Source organism: Engystomops pustulosus, chromosome 2 (genome assembly GCF_040894005.1).
Source record: "Engystomops pustulosus chromosome 2, aEngPut4.maternal, whole genome shotgun sequence".
NCBI classification, from domain to species: domain Eukaryota; kingdom Metazoa; phylum Chordata; class Amphibia; order Anura; family Leptodactylidae; genus Engystomops; species Engystomops pustulosus.
Window position 1 is genome coordinate 240,837,301 of NC_092412.1, and position 22,993 is coordinate 240,860,293.

Sequence of the window (22,993 nt, forward strand, 5' to 3'; positions counted from 1 at the left end):
AATGGAATAGATTGAGTGCCTGTATGTGGCAGTCCCAAAAATTTTTTAAAACAGAGGACCGGGTAGGTGGCCCTCCAGAAAAATGGAATAGATTGAGTGCCTGTATGTGGCACTCACAAAAATTGTTTCAAACAGAGGACCGGGTAGGTGGCCCTCCAGAAAAATTAAATGCATGAAGTACTATAGCAAGAGCCAGTGGGCCCTGTCAAAAAATAGCCATTTTCCCCTGCTTTACTGTACAAAGAGGAGGAGAAGGAGGAAAATGAGGAGGAGGAGGAGGAGTGGATCAATTATTCAGGTTGAGCTTCCTTCACCTGGTGGAGATTGGAAATTCTGAGAAATCCAGCCTTTATTCATTTTAATAAGCGTCAGCCTGTCAGCGCTGTCAGTCGACAGGCGTGTACGCTTATCGGTGATGATGCCACCAGCTGCACTGAAAACCCGCTCGGACAAGACGCTAGCGGCAGGGCAGGCAAGAACCTCCAAGGCGTACAGCGCCAGTTCGTGCCACATGTCCAGCTTTGAAACCCAGTAGTTGTAGGGAGCTGTGTGATCATTTAGGACGATGGTATGGTCAGCTACGTACTCCCTCACCATCTTTCTGTAAAGATCAGCCCTACTCTGCCGAGACTGGGGACAGGTGACAGTGTCTTGCTGGGGTGACATAAAGCTGGCAAAAGCCTTGTAAAGCGTACCCTTGCCAGTGCTGGACAAGCTGCCTGCTCGCCTACTCTCCCTCGCTACTTGTCCCGCAGAACTACGCACTCTGCCGCTAGCGCTGTCAGAAGGGAAATACTGTTTCAGCTTGTGCACCAGGGCCTGCTGGTATTCATGCATTCTCACACTCCTTTCCTCTCCAGGGATGAGAGTGGGAAGATTTTGCTTGTACCGTGGGTCCAGGAGAGTGAACACCCAGTAATCGGTGCTGGAATAAATTCTTTGAACGCGAGGGTCACGGGATAGGCAGCCTAGCATGAAATCTGCCATATGCGCCAGAGTACCAACGCGTAAGAATTCACTCCCCTCACTGGCCTGACTGTCCATTTCCTCCTCCTCCAACTCCTCCAACTCCTCTTCTTCTGCCCATACACGCTGAACAGTGAAGGACTCAACAATGGTCCCCTCTTGTGTCTCGCCAACATTCTCCTCCTCTTCCTCCTCATCCTCCTCCACCTCCACCTCCTCCGATATGCGCTGAGAAACAGACCTCAGGGTGCTTTGGCTATCAACAAGGGAATATTCTTCCCCCGTCTCTTGTGACGAGCGCAAAGCTTCCGACTTCATGCTGACCAGAGAGTTTTTCAACAGGCCAAGCAGCGGGATGGTGAGGCTGATGATGGCGGCATCGCCACTGACCATCTGTGTTGACTCCTCAAAGTTACTCAGCACCTGACAGATATCAGACATCCACGTCCACTCCTCATTGTAGACTTGAGGAAGCTGACTGACCTGACTACCAGTTCTGGTGGAAGTTGACATCTGGCAGTCTACAATCGCTCTGCGCTGCTGGTAAACTCTGGATAACATGGTCAGTGTTGAATTCCACCTCGTGGGCACGTCGCACAACAGTCGGTGAGCGGGCAGTTGGAGGCGGCGCTGCGCTGCCCTGAGAGTGGCAGCATCTGGGCTGGACTTCCTGAAATGCGCACAGATGCGGCGCACCTTCGTGAGCAAATCAGACAGATTGGGGTATGTCTTGAGGAAACGCTGCACTATCAGATTTAACACATGGGCCAGGCATGGCACATGTGTCAGTCTGCCGAGTTGCAGAGCCGCCACCAGGTTACGGCCGTTGTCACACACAACCATTCCCGGCTTGAGGTTCAGCGGTGCCAGCCACAGATCAGTCTGCGCCGTGATGCCCTGTAATAGCTCTTGGGCGGTGTGCCTTTTGTCGCCTAGGCTCAGCAGTTTGAGCACCGCCTGCTGTCGCTTAGCGACGGCACTGCTGCTGTGCCTAGAGCTACCGACTGATGGCGCCGTGCCCACGGATGGTAGTTCGGAGGAGGAGGTGGAGGAGGGGTGGGAGGAGGAGGAGGCATAGTAGGCCTGAAACACCTGGACCGAGGTAGGCCCCGCAATCCTCGGCGTCGGCAGTATATGAGCAGCCCCAGGGTCAGACTCGGTCCCAGCCTCCACCAAGTTAACCCAATGTGCCGTCAGCGATATATAGTGGCCCTGCCCGGCAGCACTCGTCCACGTGTCCGTGGTCAGGTGGACCTTGTTAGAAACGGCGTTGGTCAGGGCACGGATGATGTTGTCTGACACGTGCTGGTGCAGGGCTGGGACGGCACATCGGGAAAAGTAGTGGCGGCTGGGGACCGAATACCGAGGGGCGGCCGCCGCCATGAGGTTGCGAAAGGCCTCGGTCTCTACTAGCCTATAGGGCAGCATCTCCAGGCTAAGCAATCTGGAGATGTGCACATTAAGGGCTTGGGCGTGCGGGTGGGTTGCACTATATTTGCGTTTCCGCTCCAGCGTCTGGGGTATGGAGAGCTGAACGCTGGTGGATGCTGTGGAGGATCGTGGAGGCGACGATGGGGTTTTTGTGCCAGGGTCCTGGGCAGGGGGCTGACTATCAGCTGACACAGGGGAAGGAGCAGTGGTGTGCACGGCCGGAGGTGAACGGGCTTGTTGCCACTGAGTGGGGTGCTTAGCATTCATATGCCTGCGCATACTGGTGGTAGTTAAGCTAGTAGTGGTGGAACCCCTGCTGAGCCTGGTTTGGCAAATGTTGCACACCACAGTCCGTCGGTCATCCGGTGTTTCCTTAAAGAACCTCCACACTTCTGAAGATCTAGCCCTCGCCGCAAGAGCCCTCACCACGGGAGCTTCACTAGTTGACAGTGGCGCTGATGCACCAGCTCTGGCCCTGCCTCTCCGTCTGGCCCCACCACTGCCTCTTCCAACCTGTTCAGGTCGAGGACTCTCCTCCGTCTCAGAAGCACTGTGTTCACCCGGCCTCTCAACCCAGCTTGGGTCTGTCACCTCATCATCCTCCGATCCCTCAGTCTGCTCCCCCCTCGGACTTCCTGCCCTGACAACAACTTCCCCACTGTCTGACAACCGTGTCTCCTCATCGTCGGACACCTCTTTACACACTTCCACTACGTCAAGAAGGTCATCATCACCCACAGACTGTGACTGGTGGAAAACCTGGGCATCGGAAAATTGCTCAGCAGCAACCGGACAAGTGGTTTGTGACTGTGGGAAGGGTCCAGAAAACAGTTCCTCAGAGTATGCCGGTTCAAATGCCAAATTTTCCTGGGAGGGGGCAGACTGGGGGGGAGGAGGCTGAGGTGCAGGAGCTGGAGGAGTGGGGATTTCGGTGACATGGGTGGACTGCGTGGAAGACTGACTGGTGGTGGACAAATTGCTCGAAGCATTGTCAGCAATCCACGACATCACCTGTTCGCACTGTTCTGGCCTCAACAGTGCTCTACCACGAGTCCCAGTAACTTCAGACATGAACCTAGGGAGTGTAGCTCTGCGGCGTTCCCCTGCTCCCTCATCAGCAGGTGGTGTCTCACCCCGCCCAGGACCACGGCCTCTGACCCCTGCAGTAGTTGGACGCCCACGTCCCCGCCCTCGTCCTCTACCCCTAGCCCTCGGGTTAAACATTTTTAAAATGAGAGTTATAACTTTTTTTTTTTTTTTACTTCTTTTTGTTTTTTTGGTGTTTTTTTGTGTTTTTTTTTTTTTTTTGTGTTTTTTGTTTTTTTTTGAGTTTTTAAAACCAAACAATCCTATCCTATTGCTATGGCTATTTTCTAGCCAAGTATCAAAGGAAGCACACTACTATGCCAGATGAGATGACACTGAGTTATTGCCTAATAGAAATCCAACCCCTACTGAATTTTGCCACTTCGGCCTTTGCTATGGATATGTGCGCCACTAAGCGCAGAACACAGCGGTCGCAAGTCTCACTACAAATTGCTCAGAATTGGCAAGTACATGCACTGCAGAAACTACAGCCACCAGCAGATCAACCAGAAATCAAATATATAGAACGCTACTGTAGGCTTCAAGAAGCTGTTTGTATTCTCCTATGGCTATTTTCTAGCCAAGTATCAAAGGAAGCACACTACTATGCCAGATGAGATGACACTGAGTTATTGCCTAATAGAAATCCAACCCCTACTGAATTTTGCCACTTCGGCCTTTGCTATGGATATGTGCGCCACTAAGCGCAGAACACAGCGGTCGCAAGTCTCACTACAAATTGCTCAGAATTGGCAAGTACATGCACTGCAGAAACTACAGCCACCAGCAGATCAACCAGAAATCAAATATATAGAACGCTACTGTAGGCTTCAAGAAGCTGTTTGTATTCTCCTCTGGCTATTTTCTAGCCAAGTATCAAAGGAAGCACACTACTATGCCAGATGAGATGACACAGAGTTATTGCCTAATAGAAATCCAACCCCTACTGAATTTTGCCACTTCGGCCTTTGCTATGGATATGTGCGCCACTAAGCGCAGAACACAGCGGTCGCAAGTCTCACTACAAATTGCTCAGAATTGGCAAGTACATGCACTGCAGAAACTACAGCCACCAGCAGATCAACCAGAAATCAAATATATAGAACGCTACTGTAGGTCTAGAAGCTGTTTGTATTCTCCTATGGCTATTTTCTAGCCAAGTATCAAAGGAAGCACACTACTATGCCAGATGAGATGACACTGAGTTATTGCCTAATAGAAATCCAACCCCTACTGAATTTTGCCACTTCGGCCTTTGCTATGGATATGTGCGCCACTAAGCGCAGAACACAGCGGTCGCAAGTCTCACTACAAATTGCTCAGAATTGGCAAGTACATGCACTGCAGAAACTACAGCCACCAGCAGATCAACCAGAAATCAAATATATAGAACGCTACTGTAGGCTTCAAGAAGCTGTTTGTATTCTCCTATGGCTATTTTCTAGCCAAGTATCAAAGGAAGCACACTACTATGCCAGATGAGATGACACTGAGTTATTGCCTAATAGAAATCCAACCCCTACTGAATTTTGCCACTTCGGCCTTTGCTATGGATATGTGCGCCACTAAGCGCAGAACACAGCGGTCGCAAGTCTCACTACAAATTGCTCAGAATTGGCAAGTACATGCACTGCAGAAACTACAGCCACCAGCAGATCAACCAGAAATCAAATATATAGAATGCTACTGTAGGCTTCAAGAAGCTGTTTGTATTCTCCTCTGGCTATTTTCTAGCCAAGTATCAAAGGAAGCACACTACTATGCCAGATGAGATGACACAGAGTTATTGCCTAATAGAAATCCAACCCCTACTGAATTTTGCCACTTCGGCCTTTGCTATGGATATGTGCGCCACTAAGCGCAGAACACAGCGGTCGCAAGTCTCACTACAAATTGCTCAGAATTGGCAAGTACATGCACTGCAGAAACTACAGCCACCAGCAGATCAACCAGAAATCAAATATATAGAACGCTACTGTAGGCTTCAAGAAGCTGTTTGTATTCTCCTATGGCTATTTTCTAGCCAAGTATCAAAGGAAGCACACTACTATGCCAGATGAGATGACACTGAGTTATTGCCTAATAGAAATCCAACCCCTACTGAATTTTGCCACTTCGGTCTTTGCTATGGATATGTGTGCCACTAAGAGCTAAACACAACGGTAGCAAGTCCCCCTGCTAATTCCTCACAAAATGGTAAAAGATGCAAATTAAAATAAAAAAAGTAGAACGTTATTGTAGCCCTAAGAAGGGCTGTTGGGTTCTTTGAGAATCACTCCTGCCTAACAGTAAGCTAATAGAACACCCTAACGCTTTCCCTGACCAGCAGCAGCTCTCTCCCTAGCGGCATCCAGAGACAGAATGATCCGAGCAGCGCGGCCAGCGGCTAGTCTATCCCAGGGTCACCTGATCTGGCCAGCCAACCACTGCTATCGACGTGTAAGGGTACCACGTCATGCTGGGTGGAGTGCAGAGTCTCCTGGCTTGTGATTGGCTCTGTTTCTGGCCGCCAAAAAGCAAAACGGCGGGAGCTGCCATTTTCTCGAGCGGGCGAAGTATTCGTCCGAGTAACGAGCAGTTTCGAGTACCCTAATGCTCGACCGAGCATCAAGCTCGGACGAGCATGTTCGCTCATCTCTAGTTAACAACTATGATGTCTGCTAGCACTTATTGTGGGTGTTACCAGCAGGTGTGAGCCCAAATGCCGAACCCAAATTTGAACTTCTCTTTGCTTCACAGACCTGAACATTGAGGATTGGACTAATAAAAACATTTTTGAATCTTCAGAAACAATGCTTCAAACAATGCTGTCAGATTTTGATTAGCCCAAAATTTGACCAAAATTACCAATGACTTTGGAGGCAGCATTGATGCAAACATTCTTAGGGTCCTTAACTCGATACTGAATAGATGTTTTGTGATCTATTAAAACAATGGCTCAAAGAAAACACGTTGGGTAACAGAACATAAACCACCGAACTGTTTATTTTTGTAACACCCATAAAAGAATACAAGTGGCTCATAAACAGTGGAACACAGCTACACTGTTTCCTTACTTGTATTCACTACTATTGGATTTATAGACACAATGGCCAATTGAGGCCGTTGCAGTTGAATTGCTGTTGATTTATTTGTGGGCCCCCTACTCATCTAATAATAAAATTGGTTACATATCTTAAATGAATGTCCATATACTGTAGATCATGATGAATATGAAGGAAGAGCCTAATACTATAACTAAACATGTGGACATTTAAAGGGATGGTCTTGCTCAGTATTGCTTTTGATATCTGTTACCTACCCTCAGGATCTGCACAAAAACAGATCCATCTAATATGAAATATACATTTCTATAGTTTAACAGAGTAGGTTCATAGGAAGGCTCATATGTAGATGCCACTAGCCCCTTAAAAAAGCATCTGGTCATTTATTAATTCTTTTACTATTTAGTTTTGGATTCAATTTGTTATTCTAATGTGTTACATAACCCCTAGTCCTGGGGGTAACATTGCACCAATCACTTTCTGGTTCGGTTTTGAGTCAAAGCATGTATTCTATTTCCTCCCTTTTGCAAGTGCCTGTGAGACAAGACTTCTGGCTCTTGGTGATCAATAGAGTGATATTACTGTGATTCTTACCTATTCTTGTACCATTTAACTATTCTTCTGCCTTCCGATTTCGAACCTTAATGCCATCTTGCTTTTGACTCAGTTTGTCTAATATCACTGTTTGTCTGTCTTACCTGTTACTTTTCTGTGCAGAAGAGTATTGACTGCCACCCAGTTGTAGCCTCTGGTTTAGCACTGGGCTGGCAAGCAGGCAGGGACAGTGGATCACAGTTATTCCCTGTCTTGACAAGATCTGTACTTTTTTGGCACTTGGCTTTTTCATACTTAAAGGGAACCTGTCACCAGGAGACCCATTTTTAGCACTCCCCCAGTCCCCACAGAGCATAGTATATACACTGCCAAAGTGTTTTTGTATAAAAAATAGGTTTTACAGAAAAAAAGATATGTTATATTGTACCTTTCATTAGCATCTGCTGTGTGACTAGGCAGTTGCCCACTGGGAGGGACTGGAAAGGAGCAGTTACCCCCCACCCTTGGGAAACATGTGACTTTTTCAAATATATGAATAACTCCCCACACTCAGGATTGTCTGTAGAGGAGCAGGGGGCGTCGCTAAGCCAAGTGATGGGTGTTTTCATATATTTGAAAAGCTCACATGGAGTAGCTGTTTCCCAAGGGTGGGGGGACTGCTCCTTTCCAGCCCCTCCCAGTGGGCAACTGCCTAGTCACACAGCACATGCTAATGAAGGGTACAATATAACATATCTTTTTTTCTGGAAAACCAATTTTTAATACAAAAACACTTTGGCGGCGTATGTACTATGCTCTGTGGGGACTGGGAAAATCTAAAAATGGGTCTTCTGGTGACAGGTTCCCTTTAAATTGTAAATTCAATTTGGGCTATAAAAATACACCAATCTACCACCTTAAATCTGCATTCCTTAATCTAACTAATATAAGTAAAATATGTTTAATCTTTGGTCCGTTAACACAGTTTTGTTTTTCATGTGTTTCTTTTTTTAGCCAAAAGGGGATTAGATCCAAAGTATAAATCCTCCCTTTATTCTTTCCCTTTCTCTGGGATCCATCGCGGCTCTGACTATTCTTGTGCAGATTGTGCTGTATTGTGGAGTAGAAAATCCTATTCAATTACTCTTTACCTTCTAGAGCAGCAGACAGATGAGGAATCTTAATGAATGGAAATGTATGAATTTCTGAATTCCCATTTTTAGCACGCACACCGCGGGTCTCATATTTTCGAGGCATTTTCTTTATTGACTTCAATTAGGGAAAGAACTGCAATATTAAAAAACAAAAAGGCAAACAGGTTAACATGGGCATCCACGGCAGCGCAGAAGCCTTGGAGAAAAGACATGTCTGGGAAACACTAGGGAATAGTTGAATAATTGTCTGGCACTGCATGCTACTATTATACAAGGATTCATTCTCAACATTCAGAAATGACAACAAGCTGAGTGGCTCACACATTTCAAGCTTAGTAGAACGCTTATTTACAGCAATGCAAGCAAGTCCAAACTCACAGATGTCACAGAAAGAGTAATAGTAAAAAATAAATAACTGTTTTAGGCTACATTCACACAAATGTAGGGGGGATGTATATACAGCCAATGTATATACAGTGTATATTCACCCCCCATACACTTCAATGGCTTTGCGGCGCCATACAGGAGCAGTACAGTGCAGCACACGTGCGGCACCATAGCGTTCCGTAGCCCGTAGAAAGATAGGATATGTCCAATCTTTGTAAGGAATACGGTGCTCTGGACTGTGTGTTCCTATGGAGAGGGGGGGTGAGCCCTCCTCCTCTCCCTGGCGCTGATGTATGCCATACTACAGTAGGGCGGGCATACATCGTGTGCATGTAGCCTTAATTAAAGACTATCTCTAGTCTTCAAAACTACCGGCATCCTCGCTACACACAGCATGGGTAAGCTGACTCTGCCATTATACTTATAGGAAAGGCACACAGCACTTTATTGTGATGTTATAAGTACATGTTGGGTTGGATTTTTATCCTTTTGTTGCACTGGCACTTTATAGTTTTTTCCTTTAACCTATGCATGACAATATACCTGGATATATATTGCTCATTTGCTGATCTGTGTTACGTGGATGCACTAGTGGAATTCCCGAGGACAACTTACCTTGTACTGTATTTCAATAGTCATACTGTCATACTGGTGTTTTTAAATGGCAATAATTAATTAAAAAAAATTTAAATTTTAAACAAAATGGTGTAATGAAATATTTATGGACCAAATATCACTCATGTGTTTTCTAAGGTTTAGTTTAATGTGGAAAGATCCAGCTAAAAACTTAAACCACTTGACATCTGGGCCTGCATCATCCTCTGTCTATAAAATACAGCTGAGGTTCTGCTCATTTTGTTCCATTCTTTCCTTGGTAGTCTTGTCTATTCTTGTTTATTCTATATTCAGGTATCTATGACCCTTTACCTGATTCTCTGACTTTTCATTTGCCTAGTGATTTTGTACTCTTGATTCGTATTGTCTTGCATTTGTCTCTGTGTTCTTGCATAACCACACAACTTTGGGTAGGTAGGGCAAACGGGCATGGAAGGCTTGGAAGGGGGTTTAGTCTCAGGGCCCGCTGTCTTTGTCTATTTTACCTGTCTGTTCCTTGACCATGAATAATACCAAGACTGTAAATCACTGGTTAACCACTAGCCATTCCACTGTAGCTAAACTACTTCTGGAACAGTCACTTTTTCTTCTTATTGGTTTGGTAATACAGCTGTCAATAACAACAGACCTCCATCCACATTATGAATCATATAGTTAATGGGGCATATTTATCATAAGCCTGCGCTTGTGCGGCGGCGTGTGATATGCCCGCCGCTGCATAGTCACAGTGGGATATATTGAGAGGCTTTCATCTTTCGATGTATCGAGGCAGACTGCTGCATAGTGTTTATTCTACGCCAGGCAGAGCCTGACAAAGAAATAGACTCAGCCGGCGCCCCTCCCACCCCTCGCCTCTTCACGCCCCACCTCGCCTCTTCACGCCCCACCTCGCCTCTTCACGCCCCACTGGCAGAGAGGGCAAAGTAGTGGCAAGTGCTAGTAATAAGCTAGCATTTGTGGTTATTTTAGGGCCTCTACGCCACATCAGTCCTGATAAATAAGCCCCAAAGTGTCTTACAGATCTTTTGTCATTAATATAGCTGTACCCTTTATCAATCTGACGTTGGGTAATCATGTGGTATAAATATTTTCTTTATGTTAAAAAATATATAATATTGTATGCTGTAGTTTAACTTTTACCCCATTTATAATATCATGAATTCCCTTGGTTTATACATTAACCCATGGCTCTCCCTAAAAGGTATCATCATTCTGTTTGACAAAACACATAAAAATGCTACTTTCGTTCTTTCTTTAAAAAAACGCACTTATCGTCACTCCTTTTCACCAGGTGCAAGTCTAGCTATTTACGGCTTACAACAATTAATTGGAAAAATCTCCTATTTCCAATTTAACAATGGCCAAAGGGAGCTCTTGTAGATAATTGGTTTTATGATGCTAGCTCCACTATACTTTGTCTCACTATCTAGCTGGAAGATTCTTTTATGTTTTAAGTAGTTGTTTTAATTGTCTCATTTGCATTGTTTCATGAGTTCATCTTGTTCCCTGTTGGGATAAGTATTAGTCTTTCATACTTCAAGTGTGTAAGTTCTTTCTCACAATTATGTATAGGAAATTATGCATCTTGAAATATTGTGTGCTGCAAAGTGAAGATGTGTCTGCCACCAACTTTTACCAAGTTCACTTAAGGCTTTTAAGGGAACCTGTCATAGGGCAAAATAGGACACTAAACCATCTTTATGGTTTAGTGTCCCAAATAGCCCCTTATCACCTCTATCCAAGACCAGTAATGCAGTACATCAGCTTCACTGGCCCCATGTCCAATTCCTGCCTGGCACAGTGTGAGAGGCTGGAGGAACATTATATCCCCTATCGGTTATAAGTCTCCACACGCCTGCAAGGAGGCCTAAGTTAGCAAAGTCGCTGTAAGGAGAACTCCATGACTGCAGTCAAAAGCCTCTCACTCAGCTAAACCAGTTCCCTAAACTGTACTGAAGAGACACAATCATGTCAAAACAGTGCTGTCTACAGTTGGGTATCTGTTCCTTCTGGAATAGATATATCGGTTTGGCTATAATCTCACATAATTAGGCTTTCTGAAAGTCATGCCTAATGCTAAGGGAGCTGCCTTACAAGGTAGCTAAGAGGCAATGTTTTCCTTGTCCCATTCTTGGAAACATATTTCAATGTTTTCCAATATATATTTTAATTTATGTAGATTGAAGCAATAGTCACACAAAAACCTCAATAGATGCCAAATATACTGAAATAACTTCTGCAAAATCATGTTTTTCTTAGCTTATTACCTCGCATCTCATATTTCCATATATGATTTGCAGAGAGAAAGGAAACATATGTACCTTTCCTTTACTTTCCTAGTATGCCGCTATATATGTTGCATGTCTAGTTAAATCTTGCTACATCTTTATGTTTGAGCTTAACCTAAGGTGTCCAAGAAAAATTATACTCCTGCAGTTTCTGAAGGTAAATCTAATAATTCAGATGTTTGTGTTTTTTCTATATATCTAACAAAAACATTAGGACACATTCATTAACAACAGTGCAAACTGTACTATGTGCCTGTGTAGTGTGCAGAGGGCACCATATTTCTGTTGGACTGCATGTTAAATCTGGCGCACCGTCTGACTAAGCACCGGAACGCCCCCTTCAGTGCAGAAATTTGATACCTAGTGCAGGTGCGGCACAAATGTGATGCGGACCCTTCTTAAATACTGGTGCAAGCATTTTTATCTAGAAGGAACATGCAAAGTCCAACATAAAACTGGTGCTCAGCCCTTAGTAAATGTGCCCCATTCTACTTTAAAGTAGTGTTTTGTCATTTGTGGTCTATTTGTGTACAGTTTAGGACTACAGCACAATATACCCAAGATGGGGTTGCGACCCTTGTGAATCCATAAAAAATACTATTTCATTGCCTACCTTTATAAAATATGACACAGCGGTGAAGTTTGTAACTAAATGGATGGCAATTTGACAAGACAATTGGTTGGTTTCCTATCAAGATCTCCACTAGTCATGTATTTTTTTTCGAAGGCTTTAAAATCTAAAAAAAACTGCCTTTTTGATAAGATTCTGTTATCCTGACCAGACATGGGATAAGACTTGTGATGCATACTGGGTATCTTCTTTGAGAAGACTACCATATAGAAGACTTTGTATGCAGCTATTAGATAGTTATCTCAAAGTTTTAAAAGTCTTGTATTAATCCTTAATGGTTCATTTGGTCTATTTTTACAGTGTTATTGAAAAATCTTATACTTTGCTTCACAGAAAGACAAAGAAGATCAGTGGCTGGAGAAAAAGTTCCTCGGGAATAAAGACCATATTGTTCTAGAACATCTACAGTGGAATGTGGGATATGAAGTTCAAATCATAGCAACAAATAGACTGGGTCATTCCGAGCCGACCATGTATGAGTTTATAATGCCACCCAAACCCAACATCATTGCAGGTACGGTCATTTACCATCTACTCTCAAATGATGTAAATAAAAATGACAGAAAATTAGGGGTCAAGATTGAATATGACATAAATTGGCGTGAACGTTTTTCTTTTCCATCTGTTTAATTAATTGTTATCTCAGCTTATCTGAAAAAAAGAGGAGGTGGCACAAGATAAATCTAATTATTTAACTCCTTAATGAACCGTGACATACCTCTATGTCATGGAGCTGTTAAGGATGTATGAAAATGACTCAGAGGCTGAACCCTCTTAAAACAAGTATTTGCTTAATTTGCTTTACTCTGTACGTGACTCAAGGCAATGTCATTTAAGAAAAATGGCAAGGTGGCACATTGTAACAGATCATCTATCGAGCTATATACCCTTAAAGAAGCAGAAATGTAGAATGTAATATCTAAGGTGGAGCCACTCTACACAATTCATTGCTTGTGCAACTTGATGCTTCGAATTGCATCGTATTCCTGAATGATATTGTCTGGTTATCTTACTGGTGTTTAACCCAAATGTCCACTAGTGGTTTTGTCTTGAATCTTCCAGTACTTTGAAGCGTTAGCCCAACCCTGTCATTTGCTATAATATGGTGCTGCTGCAATTAATTCATATTTTGAAGAGGTTCCAGAATAATGACCTCACTAAAGAATAGGTCATCAATAGAGATGGGCAGACATTATGGACGGGTTAGGCGTTCAGATTTGACCACCTGACTAGAACGTTTTACCGGATTGTCGGCTGCACAGCCAATCCGGCAAATTGACACGCCTGGCATCATTAGCCCTGGCTAGATGGCCATGAATATTCCGGATTGGCTGTTCGTCCCCTAATCCAGAAAAATGTCCGGGTCAGATAGCCAAACCTGAACACCTAACCAACTATTGGGTCCGCTCATCTCTAGTCATTATTATCAGATCAAGCTCTATGTGGTTTAACACCTACTGCTGTTCAGCTGATCGCAGCAACTTGGGAGAAGAGCAGAAGAGAGGATGTTTTTAAAAAATATATAATAATAAAATAGCATAACCATTTAATTCTTCAAAACCTTTTTCTGCATCTGTAGATCCTCCACAGCCTAATATAGTAAGTCATAACATTGATAGCTGGAGCAGTTCCACATTAGACCTGTTATTATTTCTTCAAGTTTAGTTTCAATAACTTAAATTTAGTTTCCACACCACGAAAAGTAAATCACGCAATTGAACACCATTTTCTCATCACTGCCTCAGATGCTGCTGTGACAAATACCTTTTGGGAAATGCAGGTGTAAGTATTAAATCGATACAGTGGAGTTCAGTATTTATGGGGATTAACTCTGATAGGAGTTTATTAATTCTTCAGATGTCACCAGAAATAGTCTCCAGAGCAATTTCAGAAACACTTAGGAAAACCTCCTGCAGCATAGATCACGGCAAATTTTGACAACAAAAATTCTTCCTTAAATAACAGGAGATTAACAGTTTTTAATTTATTTTTTATTGTTTATAATTTGTATTATTAGTGGTAGTAGAAGAAGTGGTACAGCTCTTATTAGTAAAAATATAATATTATTTTTCTTATAACCATTTTTTATAAATATATTTTTTAAAAATTGTAGTATAAAAACCGTTTCACATGTCCACAAATATATGTTTTGAGTTTTATTTATGCATCAAGTTAATACTGGATAATACTAGACATGTGTTTTACAATTTAAAACAATTTTCACAGCTGTACATTCTGATGGTTTACATATGCTCTAAGTCAGTGATGGCGAACCTTTCAGAGATTGAGTGCCCAAACTACAACCATAATCCACTTATTTACCCTGAAGTGCCGACATGGCATTTCAAGCAGTAACTTATTGCTACCTGTTCTTCAACATCATTCAATTGTATTGGCTCTGCTAATGCCACCAATGCAGCTGAAAGAAGGTGGGCACATTCAGACCATCATTGTAGCTTCTTTCCAGGTAGAATGGTGGGTCCAGCTGGATGACCTCCAAAGACAATGCAGTTCAGTCAACACCTTCTCACTTTTTCAAACAGCCAGTGATGTGTTACTTTAAAATATCACTGAGAGCAGCATCCCTTAAGTTGCTTGGAACTGCAGGAAGATTTGGTGGATGTGGTCCTATTTGGTGAAATTGGGGGATGACCTGAGTGCCCACAGAAAGGGCTCCGAGTGCCACCTCTGGCACCCGTGCCATAGGTTCGCCACCACTGCTCTAAGTTATTCTGGCTACAGCTTAAAGCCTTGTTAAAAGATGCCAACATCAAAGGTGCCCTAAAGGCCCATCTCCTACTGCTTGGTACTTGGTCATCGCACAAAAAGATTTTTGTTTGTTTTTTCACAACAAAACATTATTGGAAAGTACCTAGTTCTGGTTACTTTATTGTAAGTTTCCACTCAATAATACCAGATAGTGTTGGTTTAACTCTACAGATATCAAGTATCTACTCAACACTAGCCAGGTAAGCCAAACTGGTACTATAGTGTATATGTCCAAACTGCTCATCTCTCATTAGTCATCACCAATGATGTTATCAAAGGTGAAACCTTGTCCAAGATCAAATATAATCTTTCAACTGGTATGCAGTGGATGAAGGGTTGAGGCATCCAAATTGGTGACTTTTGTTAACTGAAAGGGAGAATTATAGCTACGCGATCCCTTCACAGGTAACCAGCATTGTACCAGGGCTTTTCTGTTTCAAAGCAAATTTTCAGAAAAGATTCTGTTTATGTTTTTATGTAAATGAGCTTCTCAGTGTCATAAACCTGTTCACCCAGTAATTAGAAAAAACATATTTTAAAAATGGCCATTTGCTTTTCATATTTTAAGCATAGATCTGAGTGAACCCCTGACTGGTGTTAAGGTTAACCAAACCTAAAAGTTTGGGTTTGTAACAAACTTTGCAAATTTGAGTCCTGTAAGCTGAAACCCGAACTACTTTGGACACACTGGGGGTCATTTACTAAGGGCCCTCTTCGCGGTTTCCCGACGTGAAACCGAATATTTCCGATTTGTGCCGATTTTCCTTGTTTTGCCCCGGGGATTTTGGCGCACGCGATTGGATTTTGGCGCATCGGCGCTGGCATGCACGCGATGGAAATCGGGCGGCGTGGCTGAACGAAAACCCGCCGGATTCTGAAAAAACGCCGCATTTAAAAAACAAAAAGTGTTGCGGAGCTTGCACTTACCTTCACTCAGCCCTGCTCGGTGTACTTGAGTGCATTCCGATGCTCTTCAGCGCAGCAGCGCCACCTGGTGGACATCGGAGGAACTGCCTTAGTGAATCCCGGCCGGACCCGAATCCACCGCAGAGAACGGTGCCTATTTTTTTGCCTCTTTTTGCCTATTAAATTTTTATTCTGTTACATTTTTGTACACTATCATGGGGCATAGTTATGTTCTTACTTGAGTACACTCCATATACACCGGAGATTAGGTATTTAGCAACCGTAGATATAACAAATCAGAAAGTGTAGTTAACTTTCTAGTATTAGGCTATAAGTCAGAAAACAAGTCAGTGACACCTGAGGGAGGTTGTGGGTAGGTACTGTAACCCGTGAAGGGGGTGACGTGAGCCGTGGTCATCAGTGCTTGATCTGGTGTTATAAGCCTCAAGGTTTATAACAGAGAAGTACATTTTATTGTGATCCTGCCTGTGATGGTGATAAGTTTACTGATGAAAAATATAGGTTTCACAAAGACAAAAACAACTAAAGGAAAAGGAAGATTATTTCCGCTAGACCATCTATTGTAGGAATACAATAAAATAAAGGAGGAAATCACTATATCACAATTAATAATCACTATACAAAGAACATCATAACTTATATTTAGCTATAAAAAATTGAAACATAAATTAAAAATAAGATATATTAAAAAAAAATGTCCATCTTCTACTGATACACTTCTTTAATTATTTGTGCAGAAATTGAAAGAACGGGAGTAATAGTGATCTTTAATAAAGTAATACTAACATAATAATAATAAGGCACTTCATGTTCTGATATGATCCACCAATCTCACCCAACAATTTTTACAAACCACAATCAACAAACCTGTTGTTACCTTTTGTGGGGTAACTGTAGAATTTAACCCCTTCACAACTGTCATACGACTATAAACATCCTATTTGCACATGTTCCATGCAGAACGGACGTCTATATATACGTCTTGACAGTGACTAACTTCAAATGGCCATATCTTCTAAACCCTGACACATAGAAACAGATCTCTCCTTTAATATGATGTATGGATTGTGTATAGATGCTTAACGGAACTGTAGATATCTACTGTACCCTTAAAGTTGTACTTTAAAAAATTACCGTATTTTTTGGACTATAAGATGCACTTTTTAGTAAGAAAAAATCTTGCTAAAAAGTGCCTGAGTCTTAAAGACTGAAGGCCAGGAGGATCCAGCACTGCCAGACCCTCCTGACCATGATACTGTATGGATGATGCAGAGCTGTGTGTGTAACTGTATGGAAGATGCAGAGCTGTGTGTATGTAACTGTATAGATTATGCAGAGCTGTGTGTGCTGTGCTTTAGTGTGACTAACAGGGATATTTTAACTGACGTAAAATATTTTTTTTTCTTTTTTGGAAGCCTAAATCTGGGGTGCGTCCTATAGTAAGAAGCGTCTTATAGTCCGAAAAATACGGTATATTTATGTACAACTTTCTATTCCCAATTATAACTTTAGGAATGGATATCTCCAGTTTTCTTAAGCGGGAGACTCTCATGTTTAATAAGACACAAAAATAGTGTATCTAAGTACAGGGGTTCAGGATATATAGGCGTTTGTAGTGTGTCCCCCCTCCAGGCGGTCGCAGAAGGCAGAATATAGAAGAAGCTGCAGGAGACTTTTACTTTCAATTTGCAGAAATACATGCACCCTCTGCATCTGTAGCTGAACCTGGAATAGGGTTCTGGAATAATGTACAATATTTATAACTTATTTTGCCAAAATTTACTTCTTTTACTACTTTAATTGAAAAAATAACAAAATAGCTAATTTTTAACATTTGCAGTCAATTATTGGCAAATTTCATAAATAAAAAAATATGTAATTAATAAAATCAAGCTAAAGTCTCACATGTCATGCAAAAAAACTAAGTAAAAATTGTTATGATATGGAAAGCTTTTCCAGAGATATTGTCATTTAACCCCTTACCGACGGCGCCGTCACGGGCTGAGCTCTCTCCATAGCCAGTAAGTCTATGCTGCATATTGTGGGTGTTATCCTTCTAATAGCCGCCGGCAAAACTGCCGGCAGCTTCAAAGAGATGGCGGTGCATGGGCACCGCCATCTTGCCGAAGATTGTCGCTCTCCGTGACATCATCAGGGAGCGGCGATCCATTGCTATGACAGCCTCGTTTTAACCCATTCATTACATGAGGAAGAAAACCCCCATATACTTCCATACTGTAGCTTGATTAAGAGGATGTATTTTGCTTTGCACATGGATAAATAAAGGAGAATTTTTTGAATATTTCCTTCACCTCTCCTTTTGCACTATCCTTTTTTCCTTCTAAATGTTCTGACAATTCCTTTAAAAAATTAATCATCTCTCCTGCATGTGTAAGCATGCATGCAGGGGAAGGGTTTTCTGAGCTGAGGTACATATATATGGAATCTTTACATCCCCATAGTAATGTATCCATTGAGTTAATATTTCACAGAGGAGTTGGCACACCAAGCCATGTCTTCTCCCATTCATGCATTTCAATTTTTCAAGTTTCTTCCCCCAGAATTTGAAGGGTTAAGTGATAATTCACCAGTGTACAGAAAATGGCTTATCCTCATTGCGGAGGTCGAATCGTATCAAGTTGAGCCTAAGCCGCTAGTCTGCATTGTTATCGGCTAAAGTGAAAATATTTCTCTCGTCTTTTCCATTAACTAGAAATGTAAAGTCATTTCACTTTTCCGAAACTTGTCACTGGCTGATCCCAGCAGAGGGTTTGGAATTGATAGCAACAGGAAAACAAAATACAAAATGAAGTAGCCCTTCAGGACTGAGCAGCGAATTGCAAGCTTAGCCACAGCAATCATTGTGCGCCGTACAATACAGGCAAGTTCTTCATTAAGAGGAGTAATTGCATGTTCCATCCATTGTGTGAAGCAGTGTAGCGGTGCTGGGGCAGGGAGCTTTCAGTTTTTCTCTGTGGATTAGGGAATAATGAATTTCTTTACAATTGAAATTTTCTTAACCCCTTCCTGATAATGCCCTTTTTCATTTTTGCATTTCCATTGTTGGCTCCCCTTCTTTAATTTTTTTTGTTTTTTTACTATTATTCCCTGCTTGAATCTTGTCTACAAGGACTTGTTTTCTGTGTAAAAAATGTACTAGAAGAGCAACAACAAAGTCCAGCTCACCTCAAACCTTGCGTGGAAATCCCACGAGGCACGGACTGCCCTACTGCACGGGCTGTGTAAAGCTAGTAAAAGTGGAAAAAAAGGAAGGAATTCCGTGTCCAGCTTCATCCAAGATATTCCAACTTTATTTGCGGCATAATTTTTAAAAATCAAAAGTGTTTAAACGCCAACGCGTTTCAAACGGTAGACCCGTTCTTAGCCATGACTAAGAACGGGTCTACCGTTTGAAAGGCGTTGGCGTTTAAACACTTTTGATTTTTAAAAATTATGCCGCAAATAAAGTTGGAATATCTTGGATGAAGCTGGACACGGAATTCTTTTTTTTCCACTTTCACTAAAAAATGTACTGCCTAGTGGCGGTATTTAATTTTCCAGATGCAATGAGCTGGCCGGAAAACCATTTTTGAGCCATTTTTTGTGGGCTCTGTTTTTTGGCTTTCACTGCGCGCTCCAAATGACACCTCTCTTTTATTCTTTGGATCAGTGCCATTACAGGGATACCAGATTTATATAGGCTTCATTAAGTTTTATTAGATTTTAAAAAATCAAAACCTTTTTTTTTTTTTTCATTTTGTCATATTCTGACCCTAATAACTAATTCGTACTTCAGCATATGGAGCTGTGAATTTGGAATATTTTGCACAATACGAAGACATTTAGGATTTTGGATTTTGGGTTTTCCCATGAAAAAATATCAAATTTCAACCCCCTAGTATTGTTTACAAAATAAAGATTTTTTAACCCCTTACTTTACAATTGTACTCAGTTTTATTGATGCTTTAACTCTCTAGGCTGGTCAGTGTAAAATTCCAGAGTGTGGGTGGGGAGACTCAAAGTAGACATTTCATGATTCCTCTGTGCTGTGAGATTATGTGAGCTGACTATGTGCTTAGATTATCAGGGTACAGGTTTATATACACTTTCATTTAGCTTCTGAACATTCACTTGTATCTGACACTTGAAAAGAGAGATGAGACAGATCAGAAATGAGCCATATCACAGCCATTACATACTGTCACATCTGCTATACACCTCCCTCTGACCTGGACAAAGATTTTATCTGCCTATAGCTTGTAGTTTTACTCTCCTCACATGCCTGCAGGAAGTCAGTGTGAGATAATCCTGGAATACAAGGGTGGGGGCACACAGAAGTACATTATGTATGCCGTCCCTAAACCAAAATTGTGTACACCAGGACTGATGGAGACTGGTAATTATATCTGTGAAATGCTGTTTTTTTGTTAATAACAGTGAATTAGAGAATGTGTTATTTTGTTATCCTGAGTACATTTAAGAATCTTGTCTTTGTGCAAATACAAACTTTTAATTTTAATTTTTATGAGTTGCAAAATGGCAAAAATTTTGCTTTTCAGACTTTTGGGGGCTATTTTTCGTTACAGGGTTTACCATCAGGAATTACTTTTTTTAATATATTGATAGCTTGGGACTTTGAGGGCATAGCAATACCTTACATATTTTCTGATTTTTATTGTTTATTTTCTTAGTTCAGTTCTAGGTAAAGTGGTGGGATTTGAGGTTTTAGGTTGTTTATTTTTTATACTGTTTTTAATTTTTTTTTATACTTTCTTACATTTTTTTAAATTCTATTTTTAGGGTACTATAACTCTAGGTGGTCTGATCGAGCTCCCATATACTGCCATACTACACCATTGAAGTGTATGGCACTTGTGCACATGATCTGTTACAATATGCCACTGGCACATTGTAACAGATCTGCAGAAATGACAAGTCCAGTTATAAAGACTCAGGCTTTCATGGCAACATGATGGTAGCATGTAATGGGTTAACACCCCAGATCGGTGGCAGCACTTACCACGGGTGTTAATGTTGGCAATTTGCTGCAAAATGCAGCAAACACCCAGCCTGTATGGAGAAGGTTTAGCCCATGATCCTTCACCTAGTGCACCTAGTGCAGCACAACAACATGCAGCAAGGGGTTAAAATGAGATTATTCAGTTTTAGAAGACTTGGTTACAGAATTGAACAAACATCGTGAAGGATTTTTGTAAGCTTTCCAGACATAGCATTCCTCTTTACCAGTGGTCTGTTGTATAAGAGAATAATCTATTTGAGGATATCTACCACATGGATGCAGTGTTGTACACCAAATACTCTTACGCTCTGATGTCTGTTCACTGAAATTGGATCCATTCTTCCTTTATCTTCTGATTGCCTTGTTTTAGAGGAAATGGTTTTTATTATGCAAATGAGCCCCAGTGGCTTGAGTTTACATCACAGAAGCCCCTTCTGTCTCCGTCATCTGCTAATTATACATGCCTATTAGCAGTCCTTTATTTACCGTATTTACAAAAAATGTGCTGAAAAACATCCCCTCGGCTTATACACGAGTCAATATAAAAATAAAAAATACTTAAAAAATAATAAACTTATAGATTCACCCTTCGGTGGCCCCGAAGTGCCCCACTGCTCCCCCGATGTCCGCACGGCTCGCCTTCAGGCTTCCGCGCCGTCTTCTTTCTTCTGCTGGGCACCGCCATGTTTTTTTCTGGGGCGGCGCCTAGTATGACATCAGCAGCGGTGCGTCATACTAGTCGCCTGCCGGGGAAGATCAATGGCGGCGCCCTGCAGAAGAAAGAAGACAGCGCGGAAGCCTGAAGACGAGCCGCGCGGACATCGGGGGAGCAGCACTGCACATCCGGGCCACCGGACGGTGAGTATATAAGTTTATTTTTTTTTAATGCTGGGCTGGGCTGTATACTATATGGGGCAGGCTGTATTCTACTGGGGGCAAGCTGCATACTACATGGGGCAGGCTGTATACTACTGGGGACTGGCTGTATACTACTGGGGACTGGCTGTATACTACTGGGGACTGGCTGTATTCTACTGGGGGCAGGCTGTTTACTACTGGGGGAAGGCTGTATACTACTGGGGGCAAGCTGTATACCACTGGGGGCAGGCTGTATACTACTGGGGGCAGGCTGTATACTACTGAGGGCAGACTGTATACTACTGGGGGAAGGCTGTATACTACTGGGGACTGGCTATATTCTACTGGGGGCAGGCTGTATACTACTGGGGGCAGGCTGTATACTACTGGGGGCAGGCTGTTTACTATTGGGAGCAAGCTGTATACTACTGGGGGCAGGCTGTATACTACTGGGGGCAGGCTGTATACTACTGAGGGCAGACTGTATACTACTGGGGGAAGGCTGTATACTACTGGGGGCAAGCTGGAAACTACTGGGGGCAGGCTGGGCTGGCTGTATACTGCTGGGGGCACGCTGGGCTGGCTGTATACTATAGGGGGCTGGTTGGCTATTTACTGGGGGGGTCTGTGACCACTGCATTTCCCACCCTCGGCTTATACTCGGGTCAATAGGTTTTCCCAGTTTTTGGTGGTAAAATTAGGGGTCTCGGCTTATACTCTGTTCGGTTTATACTCGAGTATATACGGTATGTCAAAGGAATCCTTGCAAGGCCAACAGTTTCCATTATGGATGACCATGTACTACATGGAAGGTCTACATTCGAAAGACCTCACATAATACTACGTATGTTAGCAGCTGAGCATATGGTACAAGTCAATAAATAGTCAAAACCTTTGCTTGTTGGCTTTTTAAGCTGAATCTGTATAAATCAGCTTTCTGCCTGACCCATTTTCATACTTATGTTCAGGCTTGGTATAAAATTGATATACAATAATAACTACAGTTTGTCTCCAAACTAAGTGCATATTAAGTATAGTGACTGGCATTTCAATAATGATTGGTAGAGCACATCATCAGAAAATGTTTAGCGCAGGATCCTAAGACCAAATGGTACTAGGTTCCACCAATAAAATTCTTTCTTGGGACCCACCACTGTACAACTATTATATTCCAAAATCTATAAAACATCACATATTTCTGAAATTGAATTTTTTTGCAAGTTGGAACTGCTGGATTTATAGCTCCAGACAGAATTTTTTTTGTCCCTGTGAAATTGGCCATT

At 42.4% G+C, this 22,993-nt stretch overlaps 1 protein-coding gene across 3 annotated transcripts in view; it reads left to right on the forward strand.

The window, feature by feature from the left end:
- Positions 1–22,993, forward strand: part of NCAM2 (neural cell adhesion molecule 2) — a 240,759-nt gene that overhangs the window by 186,774 nt on the left and 30,992 nt on the right. For all 3 annotated transcript variants that reach the window (XM_072138586.1, XM_072138588.1, XM_072138587.1), the window contains exon 15: positions 12,470–12,650. In XM_072138586.1, coding sequence (XP_071994687.1) covers positions 12,470–12,650 — 181 coding nt within the window. The remainder of the gene's footprint in view (positions 1–12,469; positions 12,651–22,993) is intronic.